At 40.5% G+C, this 23,527-nt stretch overlaps 1 protein-coding gene across 4 annotated transcripts in view; it reads left to right on the forward strand.

Moving 5' to 3' along the window:
- KIAA1549 (KIAA1549 ortholog) overlaps positions 1–23,527 on the forward strand; it is a 76,256-nt gene that overhangs the window by 36,786 nt on the left and 15,943 nt on the right. For 3 of the 4 annotated variants that reach the window (XM_017739989.1, XM_017739987.1, XM_017739988.1), the window contains exons 10-16: positions 10,003–10,205; positions 13,588–13,712; positions 14,873–14,887; positions 18,222–18,427; positions 20,206–20,429; positions 21,553–21,697; positions 23,302–23,514. In XM_017739989.1, the coding sequence (XP_017595478.1) occupies positions 10,003–10,205; positions 13,588–13,712; positions 14,873–14,887; positions 18,222–18,427; positions 20,206–20,429; positions 21,553–21,697; positions 23,302–23,514 (1,131 nt within the window). The remainder of the gene's footprint in view (positions 1–10,002; positions 10,206–13,587; positions 13,713–14,872; positions 14,888–18,221; positions 18,428–20,205; positions 20,430–21,552; positions 21,698–23,301; positions 23,515–23,527) is intronic. The other variant, XM_017739990.1, reaches the window with a different exon arrangement.

The following is a 23,527-nucleotide window of genomic DNA, read 5'->3' on the forward strand; positions in this document are numbered from 1 at the left end:
CAAAATTTAAAATGGAACCTCGTTCTCTAGGGGTTTCACTTTCCCTTCTGTGTACAAGCATTTGAAGAAAAATGTCAGATTCCTTCCTATAGCATCTCAGAAATAATTTCAGCTGTAGACAATTATTCAGGGAAGGGCTCCCTGCCCTAATGGCGAGAACTTGACACCTGTGGACAAGCTAATTGGCAGTTTATTTAGAGGGTCTTGGATGTTCCCCTCTAAATGCTGGGTGTGCTGAAGTTATTGCTTTTGCAGTGATAGCTTTGAGTGGCTTGCTCAGTTCCTTGTTTTCCCAAGGGCACATTCTAAAACCCATGGGGAAAAATGCCTACTTCTCCAGTCAGATGTTACTCCTCTCTGGAGCCTTCTGCACCCCACGGTGGTTCTTAGAGACTGAATATGTCTTTCTGGCTCAGTGTCCCTCCTGTGTGTGTTTACCTGTGGCAGAGGTGGAGTGGGTTAGTCCCCACAAAACCTTGGACAAAGTACTGCACCTTCTCCTGGAGCAGCAGCACAGGTAATGCCAGAGCTGGAGGGCTGCCAGTTTGCCTCGTGTGCCAGCACACCTCAGCTAAGTGTCATCATCACCTGGGGACTGTCACCAGCCCTTGCATGTCTGCTCTCATCAGCTCACGGTCACAGGTAATGAGTCATGCCTTCTGCAAGATGTCTGAGAGGCACTTGTGTGGGTTTTTATTCCCCCCCTAAGCAGGAATATCTGATCTCCAAATGTCATGTGTCAGGTGTAACTTTACACCTCTGAATTGAGAGTTTTGCTTATTATTGTATGTTCAGTAGACTATCTCTTGGATGTTCCCAAGATCAGAGCCCAGCCCTGCTGGAGGCTAAATACTAGGCTTCTGCTCCTGATGCAAAGAATTCTTGTGATGTTTTGACATCCTATAATCCTTTTGTTCATCTGTATAATGTCGAGGCAACAGCTCTGCATTGCAGAAAAATTCAGTCAAAAGAGACTCCTGTTAAGAAAGGCATCTGACACCAATCTTATAAAAACTACTTGAAAACTGACATGAGTTTATGCAAGAGATTCATGTTTGCATAACAAATATCATTCATTTCTAATAGCTACCTTGACTAACTATCCAAACTGTTGTCTTTTTTTGGGATGGTGTACCGGATCTCCTTCAGAGTCAATAGCTGGATTCTAACAAGGGATGCAGTATTCAACATCTTAATTACTTCTCAACAATACATTTCTCTGATGGCAATTCCTCTGAAAGAGCTCTTTTGTAGTAACTCTTCTTCTGTAATGAGGATTAACTATTCGTAAATGGTAGAGGTAAAATACCACACTTAGATATACTGCTTATACAAATAGGTATAAAAAGTAAAATGTCTCCATCTGCTTTCTTACAGATATTTGAGTATCTGTCTTGAGAGCATTCCGAAAGGCCAGCTAGCCCAGATGCCAAAAGTAGAGAAGGGGAGAAGGACAGGGCAAGTAAGGACAGGTTGCTTTGCCTTGAGGAACTCTGCAGCCCCCAGTTATTTGTGCCTCAAGGACTGTGTGTAGAAGTGATGATATTTAGCAACCCTCAACATGCTTCTTTTCCATTAACTTGTTTGGTCCTTCTAAACCCGTCTCAGCTGCTGACAGGGATTTCCACAGCATGTTAAATGAAGAACCGCATCATCTTGTTTCATTCTGCTTTTATCCTGCTACTTCTGAGTTTTCTGTGATGTCCCTTAGTCCTTGTATGGTAAGGACAGGTTGCTTTGCCTTGAGGAACTCTGCAGCCCCCAGTTATTTGTGCCTCAAGGACTGTGTGTAGAAGTGATGATATTTAGCAACCCTCAACATGCTTCTTTTCCATTAACTTGTTTGGTCCTTCTAAACCCGTCTCAGCTGCTGACAGGGATTTCCACAGCATGTTAAATGAAGAACCGCATCATCTTGTTTCATTCTGCTTTTATCCTGCTACTTCTGAGTTTTCTGTGATGTCCCTTAGTCCTTGTATGGGAGGGGACAGGGAACAGCTGATTCCTAGGCATTTCATCTTTGCCAGTCCTGACTTTACAGAACTCTGTCATATTCCCTCTCTGCCATCTCTTCTTCCAATCAGAGGAGACCTTTTGAACTGGCCTTTGAACCTTTGAATAATCTGAACATTTTCTAGTTCTTTTCCATCCTTTTTGAGAGAGGGAGGCTAGAAGTGAACATGCCATTCAAAATGTAGGTGATCAGTGGATTTTTAGTCATGTTTATGTAGTGGTTACTTTTCAAAAGGAGTTAAAAAGAATCTATTTTCAAGATACAGATGAATGTTGTGCCATCCTAAACATAATAAACCTCTGAGAAGAGATTAATACTGGGGAAATAAATTTCTCTCTCCTAACAAAAGACAATAGAAAGTCTACTGTAGAATTTAGCTGTTTTGGGCGCAAGGAAATGCACCAACATTAAATCATTGTTGCCTAAGGTTTTAATGTGCTATCCACTTGCAGTTGAAACTTGCAGTTTCATTTCAGCAGGCGGGATGTTTCTGTAGTACATGTGAATGTACTTTCTGTGCATGTTAAAACCTTTTAAAGTATATAAATGTGTGAATCATTGAACCCAACAAAATACCAGCATGAAAAAGTAAATGAAAATTGCCGACCTATGCTCTATCTTTAAAGTCTTTAGTTAAAAGTGGTAGCACTTTTCTCATTATCTGTAGAGAGGATGTGTGGTATATGTGCACTGTGCAGATGGTGAGAATCATGTTAGAATGTATTTGTTTGCTTCACAAGTTTGGAAAGGAGTTCCCTAAATTTGGAGGTTTTTCATTGGTTGTGCTGTCTCTCTTAGAGGTTGCAGTTGGTGCTGGAGTTGTGTGTGTGGCCTTAGAGGAGTTAATTGTTTAACATAACTTATGGGTGAAAATCTGGTGAAACACAGACAGCCGTGGCCTGTCTATCCTATAAAGTTGCCTGTCTTCTTCTAACATACTCCTCACACTTCCATCCAACCAGTGTGCAAAGGAACCTCACAAACAGTGATTAAGATAGTATCCACCCAGCGGCATTTCTGTCTGAGGAGGAAAGCTAAAACTGTGTGTGATTCAGGAACAAAATTCTGCCTGTTACAGCAGTTATCTCAGCAGCCTGTGGGCATATATGTACTCAGAGTTATGGGCTTTCAACAACATGATCCCTCTTGTATTTTGTGAAATTTACTGAGCTGTCATGGTAATATTAGTGTGGCAGGAAGAAATGCACAAAGGAGAAGAAGGGGGATGATGAAAATCCATGAGAAGAATCTGTCTGAAGAAAATATTTCAGAACAGGTGTCTTGAGAATTTCAGGTTTTATAAAGTTTTGTAAGTTTGGGGGTTTCTTTTATTTGTTTTTAATCCTTCTCCAGAAGCAAAATTCCTGAGCTGGTATTTTCTGTGGGATTCCTGCTTTCCTTACTATTTGTTTGGTGGTAAGCAGTAATACAGCTTTGACTTTTCCAAGGAGGGAAAAGGAGGTCCAGAGGCTGTACACCAGCTTGTTTTGGTTTTCTGTGCCAGTGCTGGCTGTACAGTGCACTGCTTTTTCCAAGCTCGATGGGAGAAGCCCAAGCAACTCTAAGCATGTTTCTTTTCCCCAAGGACAGGTTTGCTCAACTGCTTTACCTTTTCCCGAAAGGGTAATAGTTGACCAAAGTGCTGTTGTGATGACAAATGGGAGATGACATTTGTATAAAGAAATACTTGATCCAAGATAAGAAAATAGTATTTTGTACATGGAGCCTCTTTTTTGGCCCTCAGGTCTCAAAATCCTGCTTCTGGTTTGAGGCTTGCCAGAGAGGGCACAGGTTGTCACACTGCTGTAGTGGGAGGGTGGTGGCATCCCATGAAAGATGTGATAAATCCAGAAAACTGTCATTGCTCATGCACTTCTTTTTACATACAGACACTGTTACCAAGTGAAGGTATTTAAATTAGAGACTTCTTTTAGTTTTGGTCCCTAAACATATTTTCTAAACCAGCAACGAGTGAAGGAATCCCTCTGCACATTTCTCCCTGATGCTTAGTGTTGAGTTTTTTTTAAAGTAGGCGTGGAAGTAGTTCGGCTTATGGTACAAATAGGTTGCATCATGTCTCATGTCAGAAAAGACACAATGACACAAAAAGACCTCCAGAGATACAAGTGGGTCTTTCTTCAGTATTTTGAAGGTGGCTATGGAGTCAGAACTCTCCTTCTTTGAGATCTTCTAATATGCTTTTTTGATGAATGAAGGGGTTTTGTGCCTTAAATCAGACTGCATTATTGTTATTGAATCCCATGTATAAATTATATGCATACTTTACAGGCAGTCCCTGGCTACCATCCCAAAGGGGGTTATGTTGAAGGAGAGCAATGCAGACAAAAATACAGAGGTTGTACTTATGTAGGAATGATAATAGAAAAATGAGCTGAATAAGAAAATGAGACTCTGAAAGGTGAACATGCCTCAGTACTTCTAAATCCTTGCTTATTGGTAAACTGGTAGGTGTTTTGAATATCTTGTGGAACAGTGAACTGCGTCCAGTATGGATGAATGATCCTTGAGGGAAGATCCAAGAAGGCTTCTTGGATGAGATAATAGACACATAGTGAAAAAAGAGTTAAAATTAAGAGGATCCTACCAAGCATACATGCAACTGCGCATTATTATCCTTTTTGATGCGTCATGGGAGTAATGCAGTGAATTCATGCTAACCTATGCTCTGGTGCCCTGGGGATATGCACAGGGTTTGGTGGTGTGCATCTCAGGTTGTGAAGGCAGTTGGCAATGTTTAGTAGCTTTAAGCTGTCTTAAATCACACTGACTTACATCTTCAACCCACATTAATTTTAAGAACAGGCTTTTTCATTGTCTTGCTGTGTTTAAGCTTGTACACTTGCCTGGTTTTTTTCTGAAAAGTGTCTTCATCCTGTAACATTCTATGTGCTAGCATGATAGTAAGGTTGTAAGTCAGCAGGACTTCTTTACAGGGATTCTTGTCCTGTTCACAGGTTATGTACTGACACTAAAGTACATTTGTAGTTCCTTTGTTTTCTTAGAAAACAGCCTGTGCTCAATCCAGCTGGCTCTACAAGGAACAAGGCAAGACCATGGTATAAAATCACTAGAAAATTGTCTTAATACATTATTCTTCATATTATGTCCAAATTCAAATGCTGCTTATAGGAACTACAGGGAGACTACTGACTTAAGTGTATTTCTTTTCTTCTGCTTTCTGCTGAAATTACTCACTGACCTCTGAGCAGCATTTGCTTTCTTTCAACAAACAGGTTGTTGACATTCCTGGTGTATCTCTGCATCCAGCAAAACAGTATGTTGGCAACCATTTTGTATTTCTGTGGCTTGAATCACACTGAAACTATTATCTGCTTTTATGCAATAAGACTTGACTGAGGGGCACAAATTTTGTAGGCTTCTGCAGAAATTACTAGATTTTTCTGTGAATTGAGCTTCAAATACTGGTTTGGGTTTTTATTTTTTTCTTTCAGTCTGTAACAATAGAATTAAAACACTCTCTTGGCTTACCAATATGAAATCTTCCTCTAAGATTTTGGCAGGCTCTGCATTTGTATAATAATATAATTCCTTATGAGTGCAATAATTTAGACGTGTTCATTTTGGTGGTAAGCTTCAGAGTAGTTTCTCTCCTTCCCTTTCACAAATATATTAAGATAAATGAAAACCTCTAACAACTTACATTTAAAACAAGAAATCTTTGCCAAGACTGGTTTTGTGCAGTCCTGGGTAAAGGCATCTGAGACTTGAGGTACCTGAACAAGTAACAATATCAGCACAACTTAAAAAGTGCTCTTAAAAAGCTACTGCGTTCTTTTCTTGGTGCTGATTAATATATGAGTACTAGGTGGCTGATCCACACATGGTATCCTGACTGCCAGTCCAAGATGAGCAGAGGTAATGCAACCTGTTACATAACTTGATATAAAGAAAAGAAAGAATTCAGCAGGTGGCACACAGAAATTTGTACGAAAATGTTGGAAACATCTTCAGCCAAGAGTAACACCATTCATTTCACTGAATCAGGTGTCTGGTCTTGCAGAAAGCAGAGTTGTGGTTCAGCATCCTTCAGACACTTCTCACTGAAAATGTGGATTTTGGCTGCTATCAGGTCTCAATTAAAGTCATTATCTTGCTGTGGTCTACAAGGAGATGTATGAGAAGCGTAGATTTTTTTTTTTTTAAGAAAACAAAGCAGGCTTATATCAATGTTATTTCTACAGTAGTAATCCTATTAGTATTTCTATTTTTCAAATAATATTATTTTTAATAAGTGATTTTATCATTTTTTTGAGGACCATCTTTTCGTATTCAGTCATGTATCATGTTGTATATATGTCTGTATTGTCACATTTTTCTGTCATGTTTTTTTCATTCATATGCACAAACATATACACACGTTGGATAGAGCTGGTACAACTTAAGTTGTTTTAGGTGGAGATTTCTAGAAATATTTGGCTGTACAGAACTCTGCAAGACTTGAAGCATTCAGGCCATTCCCATTCAAGTATCAGTTTCATATTGAAACTATTTTTTAAGATGAGAAGAAGAGTTTGTTTTCCAAAGAACAAGGTTAAGAGAAAATAAAAAGCTCTGTCTGAAGTTTGGAAGTTGTTGTGGAGAAGCTCTAGTGCGCATTCTGAGCCTTAGGGGGTGCAGGGTGTGGAAGGAAAGGGAACAAGAAGGTTGTTTGGTATGAGGGAAATGCTTTTGCTGAGTCTGTGGGGAACTACTAGTTTCTGACTTAAGTTTTAAAACTTTAGGAAAATGTCTGCATGGGGTTGACAAAGACTTGTTAGAGATTTACCAGTTAAATTCCCAGAGGGTAACACCAGTTCTGCACACGCAAGGTCTGTAGAGCTGTACCGTAAATCTGAGAGGGTTTATTCTCTGTTATGTTACGCAGAGCTTGTTATGACACCAGGTGTTAAAAGTATAAAGAGTGATGAGCCTCAGGTTCTTGGATGCTGTAAATGGGTACTGGCAGCTGGCAGGCAGAGGGAGAGGCAGGAGAGTGGGGTAGAGAGAAAGGTTCTGCCTGTCAAGGAAGAGTAAGACCAACTGAGGAGTTCACCTAGCTCCAACTTAAGGAAAATATAACTATAGGTTCTGTGGTGCCTGGGGTGGTGATAAGCTGAGATTGGCCTGTCCCCTGTTGCTAGCAAGTGTCCCTGAAACCCTAAAGTCTTAGCCACCCCAGCTGTAAACATGCATGAAGGACTCACCTTGCGTTCCCTTCTCCTTTCACTGTGTGTTTGCCAGCTTCTGCATGAAATGAGATGGGTATCCTGGTTTTGCAAATAACATTCTTACATTCTGCCCAACTTTGACTAATAGCAGAAGGCCCAGCATATGCCAAGGATCCAGCAGGCTGGGAGGGAGCAAGAGAGTTCCTGTGGAAGAACTGAACTTAGGATGTTCTAACTCAAGACCTTATTGCAGTGCCTGTGTGTGAGAGGATCCAGTTGTGGTTGTTTCAGATAATCAAACTGCCATTTCTTACAGTGTGAGTGCTGGTCTTTGCAGTACTAACAGCCTTTTAATTCAGCTGCTGTGTGGTCTGTCTGCAGATAAACATTTGTGGATACATATGCTGTGGCGTATGTGCATGTACGCATAAATATATCTGTTCCCATGACTGTGCTTAGATGAAAGGTTATGTTGGACTGCAGCTAGGAATAAGACTATTCAAAGTTAAAATATGAAAATGTTATATTTTTGTATGTTTTTTTACTCCCAGACGGGTTTACAAACTCAGTCTGCTGGAGTGACTCTGAGATAGGTTGAAGTTCATGCTTCAGACATGCAGCATTCTAAGTAAAGCCATACTGGTAAGTCCAGTATTCCTGGAATGTTTGTCTCTTCAGTTGTCCTTGCCCACCCCACCCATCACACTATTCAAAAAGCAGTAATAACTTGGCAGGTTGATAAGAAAAGGGTAGAGCACCACCAGACTTTTTTGTGGAAGAACTGTGCCTAGCACATGGTGAGGACTGTCATCATCTTTGGAGCCAAGGGGGCTGGAGTCTGTGGAGGGGAATGTAGTGAAGTAGAGGATGTGATCATCAGGAAGCATCAGCAGGCCTGTGTGGGCAGGAGGGGGGTGTATGAAAGGGGTAGAAGAAGGGAAGCCACTGAAGGTTCAAAGGACAAGTGTCATACAGAGGAATATCTTCTAGGAGAATAGACATAGCTTCAAACAGGCCGTAAGTGAGATGGGGTACTAAGAAGTTTCAATAATCAAAGTGGTGCAAACTGGCCATATAATTCTGATAGCAGAAGTGGAAAGTTGTCTTCAGAAGTATTTGGTGGAGGGTGTAAGGATCATGCTGGGGTTTTGGTTTGGTTTTTTTTAATTAAGTAAGCAAGATCCTGAAGACAAATGTTTAACATCTGAAGGGGGGAAATTTCAGGAAGGCTTCACTAGATGAGAGTGACTCAAAAAAATGGAGACACAGTTACACCTTCACCTAGTGTAGCTCCCCAGTGCCTTTTTGAATCTGTAGTTGCAGTCATTTGCATAAATTCAATGTCTGAATCACCCAGAATGCTGACTTGAATGGACTGTTGTAAAGCCCAGGACAAATGGGTATAGTGGAAGACCTCCAGATCTGTTCAAATAACAAGCTTACTCATTTGGTGAGAAATGAACTCCAGAACCTCAACAGATAAACTGTTGGATTTTACAGAAGAGCTTTTATTGCCATCTACTGGTTTAAATAGGCGGCTTGCTCGACTGCATCGCCCTTTCTAAGAACCATTTGGAAAATGTTTGCTTACTGAGAAAATATTTTGAAGAGATTGTTTCAGAATATTCCTCAGGCGAGCTTATCTTTGGCATGATATCAGAGGAGTCTGTTTGCAGTTAGCTGTGTTGGCCTGCCAAGCTTTATGAAAGGGGGTTCATTTAAACATCTGGAACCTGACGCACCCATAAATGCACTCCAGCACATGCTTCACTTTGCAGGAAATCAGCTCTAGGAACACACAGAGGGTTTTGTACGTGTGGTGTGCAGCAGGTTGTGTGTGCGTGCACGTCAAAAACTGGAGTTGTTTCTTCCTGCTTTCAACTTCCAAACTACATAAAATTGAGTGGGGTTTGAAGAAAAACTTTCTCTTAATTAGTTCTTCAGATTTTCGAGTTAGTCCAAAGACCCCAAAAAAATCAGCAGAGAGCTTGAAACCTGGAGCCTTGATTAAGTCTGAATCAAGTCATTGATAAGGTGAGATTAGCTTTTTTTATAAATACAGTTATGAAAGTAAAAGGCTGAATTCTGTGTCTTTCTCAAGCAAGATGCCTATTGAATAAGATCTTTGGGAAAATTTCTCTAAATTCCAAAGCCTTTTGTATATTTTTCTGTCTGTTCAGTATGAAATTCCTAAGAGATTTTCATTTTTTTTCTGGAGGCATCAGTACTGGCTGACAAGTCATCGCCAGGCTGCTGTATAACTCAGATCTGCAGAGCGTTTATCTTTCATCAGATGAACTAGGTGTTTGTACAAGCACTCCCAGACTCCTGCAGATTTGGGGAGCTCAAAATGAGAAAGATCAACAGTGACATTATTCGAATTATTTAAAATCCTGCATCTATTTTGGCTGGAAGAAATACAAATATGACCTAGCAGCCGTAGCCATTCCAGTCTGTACGCAGGTGTCTACAGCCTTGCACTCACAAGTACACAAAAAGCTCCTCACACAATGATTAAATCTTGAAGAAATAGCAGTAAAAAATAGTAGCAGCATCAGAAGGCTCTTTTTTAGCTAGATTTGTTGGTTTGGAAGCTTAAACTGTGTGTCTTATACTGCAGTAAGATGACAGAATTGTGGAGAGTTTATTTTTCTTTTCCCTAGCGCTCTCGTGTTCATTCCTGAGACTACCATAGCCTGGCCATCCTCTTAGTGGCCATTGTTTGCAGATCTGAACCAAAGCCTTTGTACTCATGTTCACTTACGGTTCCTGTTTTTTGTCTTTGTTCTTTTCTCACAGCTACAAGCCCCCAGTGTGAAAGGCTTTGATTTTGCTAAGCAGCATCTGGGCCAGCACAATAAAGATGATGTCCTGATTATCCATGAGCCAGCTCCTTTACCAGGACCTATTAAGGATACTACCCCATCTGAAAACGGAGATGTGCCCAGCCCCAAATCCAAGACTTCCACAAAGCCTTCAAAGACTGTTCGGCACAGAGGGAGGTCAGTTCACACAGATAAAACAAATTGGAGTAGACAACAGTTTATTAAGGGCTAGTGATTGCTGTATTTTTAAGGCAATTTCAGTGGAAACAACTGTTCCAGAGCTCCGGAACTCGCATTTTCTAGCGAGCCACCAGTTTTACACCTCGCTACTCATTAGTACAGGGTTGTGAGAATTCAGTGTTCATTTTTCTCTTAAAGGGAGCATACCCAGTTAAGAGGGGTATTTAAGACACTGCTGAGTTGACTGGAGTCAAGTCATTGCTTTTTACTGGAAACACCAAGTGTATGTTTTCCAGTGCAATTTCTTTGTGATCTCTAGCTACTAAACCAGTGGGTGGTTAAAAGCAAATGGAAACCATTGACAAAGAGTAATGTGTTTCAATTACATTAATAGTGATCAATACATGTATGAAGAGTCGGGATTTCCAAAAATAAGCCATATCTCCAAAATTCAGGAAATATGCAGGAATGCTGTTATTTACCGTTATCTGGTGGCTCTCATAGCAAACAAGCCTTATTCTGAAAAAGGAATGATAATTGGCAGCTGTGTAAATGGAGAAGTGTCTGTCAACCATCAGCAGAATTTTCCTAACCTTTTCCAGTAATCATATGATGTGACTGTCCCTTGCTGGAAAGGATTGTGTTTGTAGGATACATGATGTAACAAAGTTATGCAGTAAAGAAGGATCTGTGCACAAAAAAAAGCAGATAAGTAGGAAGGTAACAGGTGGGGAAAAAAACCAGAGCTCTGAGGAGAAGACCCCCTCTGAACTACAGTTTCTGCTATTTCTTCTTCCTCCCTCACTCTCACACTTCTTTGTCTCCAGCTCTGCATTCCCTGTGCTTATACCCATTAAATAGTGCACAGGGGGAGAAAAAAAAAGCAAACAATCAAGGGCAGAATTGGATGAGCTGAGAAAGAAACCAGTGGTGATTCTGACTGAGGTGCAGGTCTCTGCAACGCAGCTTGCTCCTCTGTTCAGCCCTCTTCGCTTCCTCTAAAGCCCCAGTTGTCTTAAGATCCTTGCTTCATCTACCCCATGTGTGCTTCATAAAGCTCAGTTTCCCCCTTCCAGATGCTAAGCCTGTCTTCCTAACTCCCTATAGGCCTTTTAAGTAGAACACTGCCAGTGCTACAGTGGAAGGTGGGCAAAACTGGAAAATAATGGAAGAAAAATGAGCTAACTCGTTTTGGTGTAGCTTACATAAATTAAAACAAAGCAGTTTAAATTGGAAAGACAAGTGTTTATGGGTTCCTTTTAAAAAGTTCAGAAGTGGCCTAGGACAGAGATGCTACGTGGGGGAAAGGAAGGCATCTATATTTATATGCAGATAAGCATAAGAAAAAAGTTTAAATTTTAGGTTGCTGCTGTGTTTTGTCTAGAATAATTCAGAAAACCAAGCAAGAGAAATTTCAGAAGCCAACATTCTAATGATACACTGTGATCCCATTGTAGAAGGCCAAGTAATTCAGGTGTGATTTGCCCTTAGTGAAGCCATGTTGGCTGTCAGCAAGCCCCTTCTTACTTTTCATGTGCCTTAGCATAGTTTCCTGGACGATCTTCTCCGTGATCTTCCTAGGCACGGAGGGGAGAGTGACTGACCTGTAGTTCAGACACTTGAAATGTTTTCAAAAGAGAATCTCCCTCTTCTGCCTCATATTCCCTTAAGAAAAAATCTTCCTTTAGGCTTAACTATGGAGATGTTGCCATCATCTCTCTGCCATGCTGTTGTTCCCATGTCAGCTTGAGATTTGAGACATTTATTCCCCGAGGCAGAAGTTGAAATGTAAAATGGTATCATACTGTGTTATGTTGGATTTAGCTGCTTGATGTTTCTTGAGGAAATACAGGACGCAGTTCATCCCAGTTCAGTTCAGGGTTGTATGTTACATGCCAGGAAGTCTAGTGGTGATGTGAGTACGTGTTCTGTGTCTGTAAGAAACAACAAACAAGAACAGCCGAGTTCAGAAAGCTCAGCATCCCGCAGCTCCAGCTGAGAGTTGGACCTGTTGTTTTGGCTTGAGAGTATACAACTGCATATTCCTCAGCACTTAGAAGAAATGACTGATGTTGACTCAACACTATTTATGTTCCTATAACTTGGTGATAATTTGGATAGACTGAGAAAAGAGTATGAAGGGGAATGCTGAGCACAATGAGATGAAACAGGAAGTCAGTAGGAGATCTGGAAACAGAACTCCAGCCTCATACTCTGCTGAACCAAGACACAGGTGATGGAGATGATAGCTCTGCACGCCCTTTCCCCCATAGAAAAAGATGCAGTGATGCAGATCTCTAAGCTTATTGAGGACCATTTGTCCTCTTTTCCCTGCTATTATTTTTTTTAATTGGAATGTGACATTAGTATTACAGTCCTGCAGATCAGGGCATTATTTAGTGAGGAGAAAAAGGGAAGTTGAATTCAGAGCATTGCCTGCTGCAAGGAGTAGATTTAGCTTCAATGGACTTGTCAGGCTACATATAGTTACCTTAGTCTGTGGGCTCTAGGCAGGTTGATGTTTAGCCAAGAGCCTCAGTAACTAGTTCAGATACCAATCTAGCCCAAGCAAATCCTGCACTTATGAGGTAATGCACAGACATGTGCACACTTTCCATGATTAACTCCCTGCTGAAATAGAATATGAGTGTTCACAGGACAAAATGGTCACTAGAGACACCATCACAAAGGCTGATCCCATGTGAAAAGACAGCCTTTGGTGTCTGGCAGTGGTGTGGGCCCTGTATCTTTTCTATTTTTATACTGTCAGAATAATTTTGCAGCTGAAGTATTTTGTTGGGGAAAATCATGATACTCTTTTATTTTTCTGTATTGCCTACAAAAGCCACGAGCAGTGAGATTGTAATTTTTAGATAATAAATGTTCTTAAGAATCTTGTGACTGCGTGGAATAAATACATAAAAGAAGCATTTTTGAATGGCTTTACATTTTGCTAGTCAGGAAAATATTCACATGGATTTGTATTGTTAGCAGGAGAACAGCAAGTTAGTAAGGCTGAATGTTAGACTGGTTACCTATATGGGTTTCATATTTCTAATACAATTATTCTCTTTCTGAGAGGTAAATTACTAGTTACAAATGAAGAGCTTTTTCTTGTAGTGTATTTTAAAGGAAAGATTACTTAATAACATTGTCACATGTGAATCCTGTTGTAGTCATTTTTCACGCACAGCAACAGTAACACTGTGGCATGAATATCTAGCTGTGATAATGTATTATAAATTTACTTATAGACAGAGGAAGATTTTAACAGACTTCACAAGATATTTTAGCACAGGATGCTTTGCATGTCAGAATTGTGCCCCTTTGCAAACTTGTGTTACATGTTGGTTTGTTTGGTTTTTTTTGTTTGTGGCAGAATTTCGCCATCAGATGCTGAATCCACAGCAAGTGAACAATCCAGTGGGAGAGAAACTGGAGAAGAAGGTGCAAGACCATCAACTGCTGCAAATGAGGGCAAACCACGCAGAGCAGTGAAGAAGGGTTTGTTACTTTTTTTTCTCCTTGTGTGCTCTAGTGCTTTACTCAGGTTGAAGAGTTACTCTGCTGCAACTTTCCTAAACTCATCTTCAGCTGTTGATTTTTCTGCTTTTTGCCACAGAAAATCCCTTTCTGTTTAGTTTCGTTTCTTCGGTTGAAACTGAAGAGCTACACATTCCTTTCATTCCAGCAAGCTTTTGAAACAAATGGCTTAGCAGGAACAAATCTTGCCTCCTTTTGTCCCACACAGACCCCCAGCAAAACTCTTTCCAGTTAGGCCTAATTGTGTCTCTCATGGAACCAGAATTGCAGACAGTTACATGGGCAGTAGAGGTCACAGCAGGACTTCAGACCACGGGGGTGTGTCTGTAACACTAACTTCAAAATTGTGATAGGAAAAAAAAGACACCAGAGAGGTAAAAGTTCTGCAAATGAGTTGTAATTACATCATCAAAGTGCCTGCACAATTGTACTTTAGAATGATGAAAATTCAGTGCTAATATGTTAATAACACTGGTATTTTTTATAAAGAACCATCTTGCTTTCAGTTTAAAGTGCCCCTACTTTTCTTGGAGGTGCCCTAAAATATATATATTTATATATTTGTAAAGTTGATATAACATCTCAGGAGGGTTTGAGTTCCTCCAACCTATCTGACTTCAATTCTGTTGCTCTGTTTTAGTGTTCTCCCATTTCTTCTTACCTGGGAACTCCATATTTGTCTCTTCATTTTCTATCTGGCTTAAAACCTTATGTAAGGTTTAACATTTCGCTTTGGTATAGAAATGTTAGGTGTTGCTGCATCTGAATTACCTGGTAAAGGCAACAAGGAGATTGTGTAAAATTTGTCCTTTCTACGTATCATGCCCTTACTGGGTAAAATACACTATTTTTTAGCATTTGGTGCCTCTAGTTTGCAAATCATAGGGACTATTTTTAGCATTCAGAATTGGAGGCACTGTCTGCAGAGAGCTCTCTACTAAATGGGAGATTCAGTTCCCTTTTCGTGCAGCTGAGATTTGGCAGTTTGATCCAAGTTCATGCATTTCATTCAAAAGTAAATGCAATCATCTTACTGCTGTGGTTTTTTTCCAGTTGCCATTCTAGCTAACTTGCTTGTCATAATTACTGTGTTGTCTCTTCTTTTCCCTTTATGTTGTCAGGAGCAAACAGAGTGGGTAAGTAACCAGAGCTGGTAGTTGAGTACAAATATGAACAGAGGTGTTGGAGTAGCTGCAATTATGTCTTAAGGGTGGAAGAGTTTGTCTTCTGAGTCTTAGAAAATAAAATTGCTTTTGAGCTATTGAAGTATAGAAAAAGTCTCAGTAACACAAATTATAGTAATCCAGCACATTTTTCTAATTTTTTCCTCCCAATTCTTTCAAATTATTGAGGAAAACATCGCTGTGAAAGAAGCAAAACTAAGGCAGCTGTTGGTCCTGAAACCAGCTTTGTATAAACAAGTTGGAGATAATGTTAGAATTAACGTCTTTACTGGAAGCCTAAATAAAACAAGAGCTACCTGCAAAGAAACACAAATATTTTGTTGTGAACTAGTGTTTTCTCTGCCAGGATTGAGTCATGGCAAACATAGGGCAGGAGAAAGCTGATGCTGTCTTTGATAATGTATAACACATCTAGTGATAAAATAAGGATTGTGTCCTCTAATAGCACTGACCATCTTAAAATAGCCAACCTTCTGTCCATCCTTCTGTACTATGCTGCTTTCCATGGTTGTGTGCAATGAGTCATCAGCTGCATCCTAGGGATATCACCTACTGGAATACAAAGAAACTGTGTGGAATTTATCTCTTACTGCATACTCTGGCATGATTAAGATACCAGTGGATGAGCTGAAGAATCCCATTGACTTTATCTGATTTTGGATGAGGCCTTATGAACCTTGGTTGCTGTGTCTCTCGAGGGTGCAGGAAGCAGTAGCCTTTCTCTGTCTCCAGCTGTATTGGTTTTCATATGAAATCACAGCTGCCTGACATCTCAGTTCAATTAATAGTTTCAGCTCAGGGAGCAGTGATGAACATTGAACCTGGTGTGTGACCTATATGATCTAGTTGTTTAAACATGATCTGACCAGTACTGGGGTATTAATACCTCTCCATTATTTTTTAACCTCAGCTGAATTAGTCTGAAATCAAAATTTCATGCACATGGTGCCATCTGATAGTTTTATAGGGAAGATTTTCTAAACGTGACTAACAGTGTAACATAAGAACTTAGAAATGAGAAATTATGCTTATTCTCTCTGTTGAAACTTCTGTAGGACCTCATTCATGTATTGAGTTAGAAACTGTTTCTCCTTTTGTTGTATGTATGCAGTGCTGTGCAGTTCCTGACTTTATCTACTTTTCTGTTCTTCCATCTTGGTTTGTATTTATAGACACATTCAGTGTATGCACACAGAGAGAATTTAAAGGTCAGCTGCAGCCTGTGAGGGTTTTTTGTGTGTATCTTTCTGCAAAAGGGAGTAACGTGATATTACTGTAGATCCTTACCAAAATTTGTCAGTGGGACTTCTGATGTATAAAATGAGTTTAAGAACCCTTTCAGCTCAGAGGCCCCTGCCAAGCACTTGTTTATGTGTGTACAAGAGAAAGTTATGGATGAAATTATAAAGATTCAGAGTGAATGCTCAGTGTGATTGAATATATTGGACCTCGTTAACCAAGTAATATGAAAATTACCTTAAAATTTTATGTTGGAGGTCAGCGAGCTTGGGAACGGCTGATAGAGTGAAAAGGTTGGGGAAAAATGACTAATGTACAGGAAAGATGGATGCAGAAGTTCAGATTTCTGTTGACTACACAATGGCTCTGAGGGATTCACACTAACTGCTTAACATATCTTGTGCCCCTCTCTGAGAGGCAATGCTTGCACACTTCTGAGAAATGCATGAAGATGAGGCTGTGAAGATGACAAATGTTCAAGATGATATAAATAGCTACAGAAGAGAGATGGATATATTTCATTTAGGCTCTGTGTCTTGAAAAACATTTGGGACACAGAGGTCTTGAATGGAACCGTGCCTTCTTTTCAAGAACACTTACACAGAAAAATCACATTTATAAATGATGCATGCCTTTTATAAATATGTATGTTTGACAAGGCTTTGATCAAGTTTGAGAAATACGAATAGGGATTTTACTTAACTTGTGGCCAGGTTGCTTTCCAGCCCAAAAGTAGTGTGCTGTGGATATGATAAAGCATACCATTCCTTTCTTGTCCTGCTCCCTTATTGTACTAGAAGAGGGAAGCAAAGGAGAAAGTCATCTACTGTGATGTTCTACAGAAGATAGGATTCACTCCTCTTCTGAACCCTATCCTGCATTACCAGCACATGTTGCAACAGGATCACAGCAGTGACTGTTTTATTTCCCTTCTTGTCTATTGTAGCTGGATCATGTTGATCAATAATTGATTCTGTATCAGAATGAAATTAGATTTTCCTCCTGATTTGAATCTTGAGAACCACATCCCCTTATTAGAACTCTGTGCAAGGATGTGGGACTACGTCCCTCCACACAGTTGTGTTCCTTCATAAGGAGAGTCACAAGTCTTGATATCTCATTGCTTGTATTTCATGGTGAAAAGCAGTTTGAGAATTTGTGGCTTTATCACATGGATAAAACAAAAGGTTATTTTGCAAGTTTTCAATAGCTTTTGCAAGCCTCATCTGCATAACAGTTTCTGATTTAGGTCTAACTCGGAAAAAAAATATTAAATCTGTGCTTAGCTGCAAATCACTGGGGGTGATCCTATAGATTTCAAGTCTTTTGAGGGAGATGACCCATTTCTATTGAAGTAATTAACTGTTGGCAGGACCAGGGGTGCACTGCCGTGCATACTGGTTTTCATAATATCTTTTGCTGATTTTATTTGAGTTGGTTTAACCTCTCCAACAAATTACAACATGACAATATTTATGCAGCTTGCTTATTATTATGTGAACTGTTTATCCTGTCACAGAGAATAAAAGCTTTAGAAGCTTTAATCAGTAAAATGTCTGTAAAATTCTTTGTGTTTTGTGTGGATTTCTAGGGGTTTTTTTGTTTGTTCCTATATCCCTCCTATCACTTAAGAAATACGTTTTGCATTGAGACTTCTTTCATTGCTCTTTGAACCCCCATTTGAGCAACTTGCATCTCCTTAAGTACTGATAAGAGGAATCATTAGCAGAATGTACTTAAAACAGCATTTTATGGAGTAAAGTAGATTGACATTTTGGGGGTTTGCAAATGCCAAGATCTTGATTTACAGACATAAAGAATGACAGCTCACCTTCTGGAAATATAATGGGAAAATGTTCATAATTTGCAAACCACGGGGTAAACTTGTTGTACACTAAATGTGAGTCAGCTGGAAGGCCTGTAGGGCAAATTAGATACAGATGGAAAACAGGGTATAGTTTTGTAGCACGGCATCTGTAGAGCTTCATATGTGACTGTGATAACCCTGGCAGCACTACTTCACTTTGTATTGGTTCTGATGGTTTAGGACCTCCTCAGACCAGCAGTGGAAACGAGCAGCACTCCTCAGCCTCTATCTTTGAACATGTGGATAGGATGTCCCGTTCCTCAGATGCCAGCAGACGGGTCCCAAGCAAGATCCAGCTGATTGCCATGCAACCCATGGCAGCACCTCCGATTCAGAACTCGGTGCTCTCTGATCGAATAGCAGAGACCAACAAAATTAATAAAGAGGTATTTCTAAAAGTGCTTTGAATGTTTTTGGAGGGCTGTATGCCTAGACAAAAGGGAAGTGAAAAGTATCCAGTTTCTTGTTATTATGAGTCCCTTGTAAGTTCCTGAGGAGTTCAGTCTTGACAGGAATAATTCTGTTTCCATCCAGAGAAATTATCTGACCTGTTTTTTAAGAGATGCCTAAACCAAAGTTTAAACTCTGAGAGAGGAGCAAATTTGATGGTCAGGATACCTTGTGTTAGCATCCTTTTGCTAGTCAGCAGGACGTGACTTAACGAGAGTTGTGCCGATTAATGTATGAGAATTAGAACATGTGGCCCAGCTTGCTTTTTATTCTACACTATTCCTTTACTTTTCAGAACTCAGAATGTTGGTTATTCAAAGAAATTATCTCAAAACATTCTGGGGTATGAAATTGCAGCCCAATTCATTGCTTTCAACTTCTAATGTGTTTACCTGACAGTAAACATACAAAATTTCCTGCTTTCTCTGAGGGTCACATTACTGTAAGCAGAATATGAGCATGCCTGGGGCATGAGGAGAGGTGATGCTCTGTAAAACCACATCATACACTGCCTGACAGTACCACATACCTGCATCCTGGTTTTGTACTGGGTGTAAGATGACATCTTTTTGTAATTCAGAGTGGAAGATTACTGAAGCCTGTAACAGCCTGTAACAGCCTGTAACTGAACTTTTAATAGAATCTGTGTTTCTCAGTACCTTACTGAAGAGAGGCAAATACATATATCTAGGATAGAGAGGCAAGAGGAGCCACAAAACAGAAATCTGGCTATATGGGCAGAAGACATATGATTCTAACTATAGACACAAAGAGCAAGTCTGACTTGTGTCCTATAAATGCCTTTTTTTTTTTTTTTTTTTTTTTAATTTTTGTGAGAGAATACACAAAATTCAATTTTTATTTGGTTCCTAATTTGCTGATGCAGATGTGTTCCAGAACTAGTCCAGCACAGGCAGAGCAGTTGTTGCTACCTAATCTGGTGGTCAAGTGTTTACCAGTGGGAAGAATGACTTCAGTAGGTGTTGGGCCAGGACTTACAAGATATTACGGTGTTAGAATAGCTTCACCCAGATAATGAGATGCACTTCATGAAATTTGAAGAAAGGTAGGAGAGAGGCATGAAAACTCAGCCTCCAAGAAGATGGGGAGCTGAGAGTGTCATGTTCATCTGGGGATCTGGGCCCCTTGTGTTGCTGCTGTGTTCCTGCATAGCTTATGGCAGCCTCTCATGCACAGCAGAGGCACTGAGTTATGAGCTCAGTTGGCTCTTTAAGTTCTTGCTTCTTATGTGATGAAGGTCATTAAAGGGAAAGGGTGACAGATTTTAACACTGTTGATCAAATATATATCGCTTTGCTTAGCATAGCTGACTACAGACTGGTTAGTCTTATTTTTTCGGAGCAGTGTTACTTCTGGCAGACAGCAGGAGTTTTTTGTGTACCTCCTGCCTTTTGTTAACAAACTGCCACTTCCCTCTAATTACACCTGCTGTGCTGGCAATCGTATTGTGTATAATAGTATATCTACCTGGGGAGACAATGGGGAGACTGCAAAATATCCAGGAAGGAAAGTGTGTTCATAAATTGTGTGACTTATTTTAGTCCTTCAGAGATTTGAGGGAGGAGGGAGGCAAGAGCAGGCAGAGAGGTGGGGAGGAGAGGTTTACAGAAGAGCAGCACAGTCCAGTTTGCAAAATACACAGCTGAAAAAATATTCCTGGTTTTTTTTTTTTTATTCTCCTTCTTTCTTTAAGATACAAACAGCCCTGAGGCATAAATCCGAGATCGAGCATCACCGCAATAAGATTCGCCTCCGCGCCAAGCGTAAAGGGCACTATGAATTTCCAGTGGTGGATGACATGGTGGTGGTTGACTCCAAAGAGCAGCACAGAATATATCGCAAGGCACAGATGCAGATTGACAAGATCTTGGACCCTGGAGGCAGTGTGCCTACTGTCTTCATAGAGCCCAGGAAGAGGTAGGGATTTCAAAGATGGAACAATTTCCTTTCGGAGTCAGCACCCAAAGTACATCAAAACTGTACTTCTTAACTGTCAGAGCTTAAAATCGTTTTGATTATTGGTTGGATTTGAGTTATCTAGGTGAAAAAGATTGGGTTGTTCTAAACACTTTATTTCAGTACATGCCACTATGTTTTGTTTTCACATTATTTTTTACAAGTTCTCAGCAGTGAATTCTTGATAAATAAGCCCAAATGTATGAAAACAGTCTTAAAACATTTTAGTGTTTGCTCTGCCATTTGTTTGAATAATTCTTGTGTGGTGTAGAGGGATCAAAATTGCAATATCAGCACTAAAAAAGAAACCTGCAAGTAATATATATGAAAGTAATATAACCAATAATATTTTTATAAAGTGGGGGTGGGGGAAATATGCAAAATAAGGAAAACCTTGAACAACCTAAAAAGCATAAAGATTCTGAATGTTAAAGGCAAATTCACAAATCAATGAGATTACCCAGAGGGAATACATTAAAGGTTATGAGGCACATCTGTCAGCCTCACAGATCTGCCTTCCTGGCCATGTATTTGCAGAGAAGGTTTTCCCTGCGTTCTGTTTTGGGCTTATGAATATTGGCACTTTGTTCCTGGAGCACTGGTACCCTGTGAGGGCTTCTGCACTGATAGAAAGTAGCTTTTCTCCAGTGGCGTGGGTTCCTCAGCTGGTTTGCCTGGTGGGGTTAAACCCTCTGTACCAAGCACAAAGGCTTGGTGGCGGTGTGGTCTGTTCCGTGGCTGCGGATGTGTCACACACTGGGCTGGGGGGCTGGAACACAGGCAACTTTGACAGATAAATGTAGGAGGGAGGTGACTCTGGAGAGAATTAAGGGAAGAATGGAATGTTTTGGAGAGTTGCCAATGAGCGTTATTAGGAGAAGCTTGAGGAAAGAGATTTGAGCTACCTAATGGGGTTAGCATGGAAAGCTGGGGAAGGGAAGAGAAACGGGGCTGAGGCAAGGATGACTTGGAGGAAATGGGCAGAGGAGTTCAACCTTGGGTGGGATGAGAAGAAAAATTTCAAAAATAAGTGTGATTATCTTTGTCTCTCTTTCTTTCTGCTTTTTGTTTTCTTCCTGCTAAGTTCTCGTGCCAAACGTTCTCCCAAGCAGCGCCGTCGCCATCAGATAAATGGGAGCCCGATTGATGCCGAAAAGGACAGGTTAATCACAACTGACAGTGACGGGACATACAAAAGGCCTCCAGGAGTCAATAATTCTGCATATATTGTATTTATTTCTCTTGAAAAAAAAAAGGAATGTTCTGCTAATGATGACGGTTGTGACATTGGGAGGGTTTTTGCCTTCTGTTTATGACCTATATGGTTAGTTTCAGTCATGTAGTTAGCATGTAAATCAAAGTGAAATGAGGATTTCATTGACACTCTGTCATTATTAAGCAGTAAAATTCTGCCAAGTATTCCTTGATATTACAGAAGCCAAGAACCAAAGCCTTGTTTTCATTAATGCCACTGTGTTATGCACATGAAAGTCTGCTTCGCATGTTCCACAATATTGTGAACATAGTTTCACTCTAGTCCAATTTGCTGGATGTTATATATTCATGTGTTACAGAAAATTTCATCCTTTGCTCTTACAGAGTGGAAGACTCAGTTCTTTTTGTGAGAAATTTTCTCATCTTTCAAATGTGGGAATTAATTATTAATGAAAGAGAAACACGTCTTTGTACTACTGTAACTTGATACGATTCTAGTGCAATGTCTTGAAAATTAATTTTGTTTCACATCTGAAAAAAGATGCTGAAGAATACTTCTGTTCAATCATGTTCGTGTCACAAACAATATTTAGGCATCTTTAACCACTTCTAAGCAGATTTCATGAAGCCAAATGCTAACATTGGAAGCCCCCAGACAGTTCTCATCTTTAAAGATGGTTTAATAATTTTAAGAGTTTCACTGTTAGCCGCATATGCGGTCAGGTGACTCTGATGTCAATTTCTGCAGTTTCCCTTTGCCTTCAAACATGAGTGTGATGATTTTAATGTCATGCTGCAGTAGAATGAATTATCATCTGAAGCTGTTTAATTAAGACATGGCACACAGCAGGCTCAGCCCCTTTGGCATCTGCAGTGAGACTGCTCAGAATGCTAAGTTCCTAATAAAGAAGAGGCTTGTGCCTCTTGACGACTGATTTTGCAGTCTGCGTGCAGTGGTAAGAATGAGCTCTGATAATAAGTCTGCTGCTGTAAAGCTTGTTTAATTTCCTCTCACTGATGAACAATAAGCCCATGTGGTAAGATCCCAGGTAGTAATTATGATGCATGCCTAAGGTATTGCTGCAATGAAGCACTTACATGAATCCCATTCAGGTGATGCACCCAAGTTCAAGTTCCATGCAGGTAACCACTTAGTTCCTTAACAGCTTCCTTTGTGTGTTTTTCTAGGAGGTGATAATTGTTTAGTGTTAGTGCTGATGTGGGCAGTTATAAGCTAAAGACAGAAATAATTTCTTAGAGCTGCAAAAGCTGCAAAGAAGTCAAAGATGTAGACAGAGCTGATTGTCTTTTTCTGGGTGGAGAAATGCTCTCTGCATGACTTCACTATGTGCTTGCAAACCACAATGTTTCTGTTATAGCTGAGTAACTCCTGCACAAAGCTCTGCTGCCTTACCTGAGATCAGAGTCCTTCAGATCACACTGAATGAAGTATTTGAGCTGCTGGTGTTGTGTATGTGCATGCAGAAGTGGGGAGGGTAAGGGCAGGTGCTGTGGTTCTGGCAAAGACAGTGTTGCTCAGACTGAGGGCCCACAGGGGCTTGGAAGCTGGTTAGATCTTCTCCGTGGCTGTCCTTCACCTTCTTTCTGTTTCCTCCAGTCCGATCCAGACTTGCCTCCCGACCCCCAGACATCATCCTCAGCAGATCTGGGCAAGTTCCCCGGCTTGCCCTCGCACCCGGTGTCGCAGTACGTGCCCCCGCAGCCGTCCATCGAGGAGGCTCGGCAGACCATGCACTCGCTGCTGGACGACGCCTTCGCGCTGGTGGCTCCCAGCAGCCAGGCAGCCAATTCCACGGCCGTCGCTCCGCCCCGGGGCTCCCGCG

The sequence above is a fragment of the Corvus brachyrhynchos genome, unplaced genomic scaffold (genome assembly GCF_000691975.1).
Source record: "Corvus brachyrhynchos isolate BGI_N302 unplaced genomic scaffold, ASM69197v1 scaffold27, whole genome shotgun sequence".
In the NCBI taxonomy this organism is placed as follows: domain Eukaryota; kingdom Metazoa; phylum Chordata; class Aves; order Passeriformes; family Corvidae; genus Corvus; species Corvus brachyrhynchos.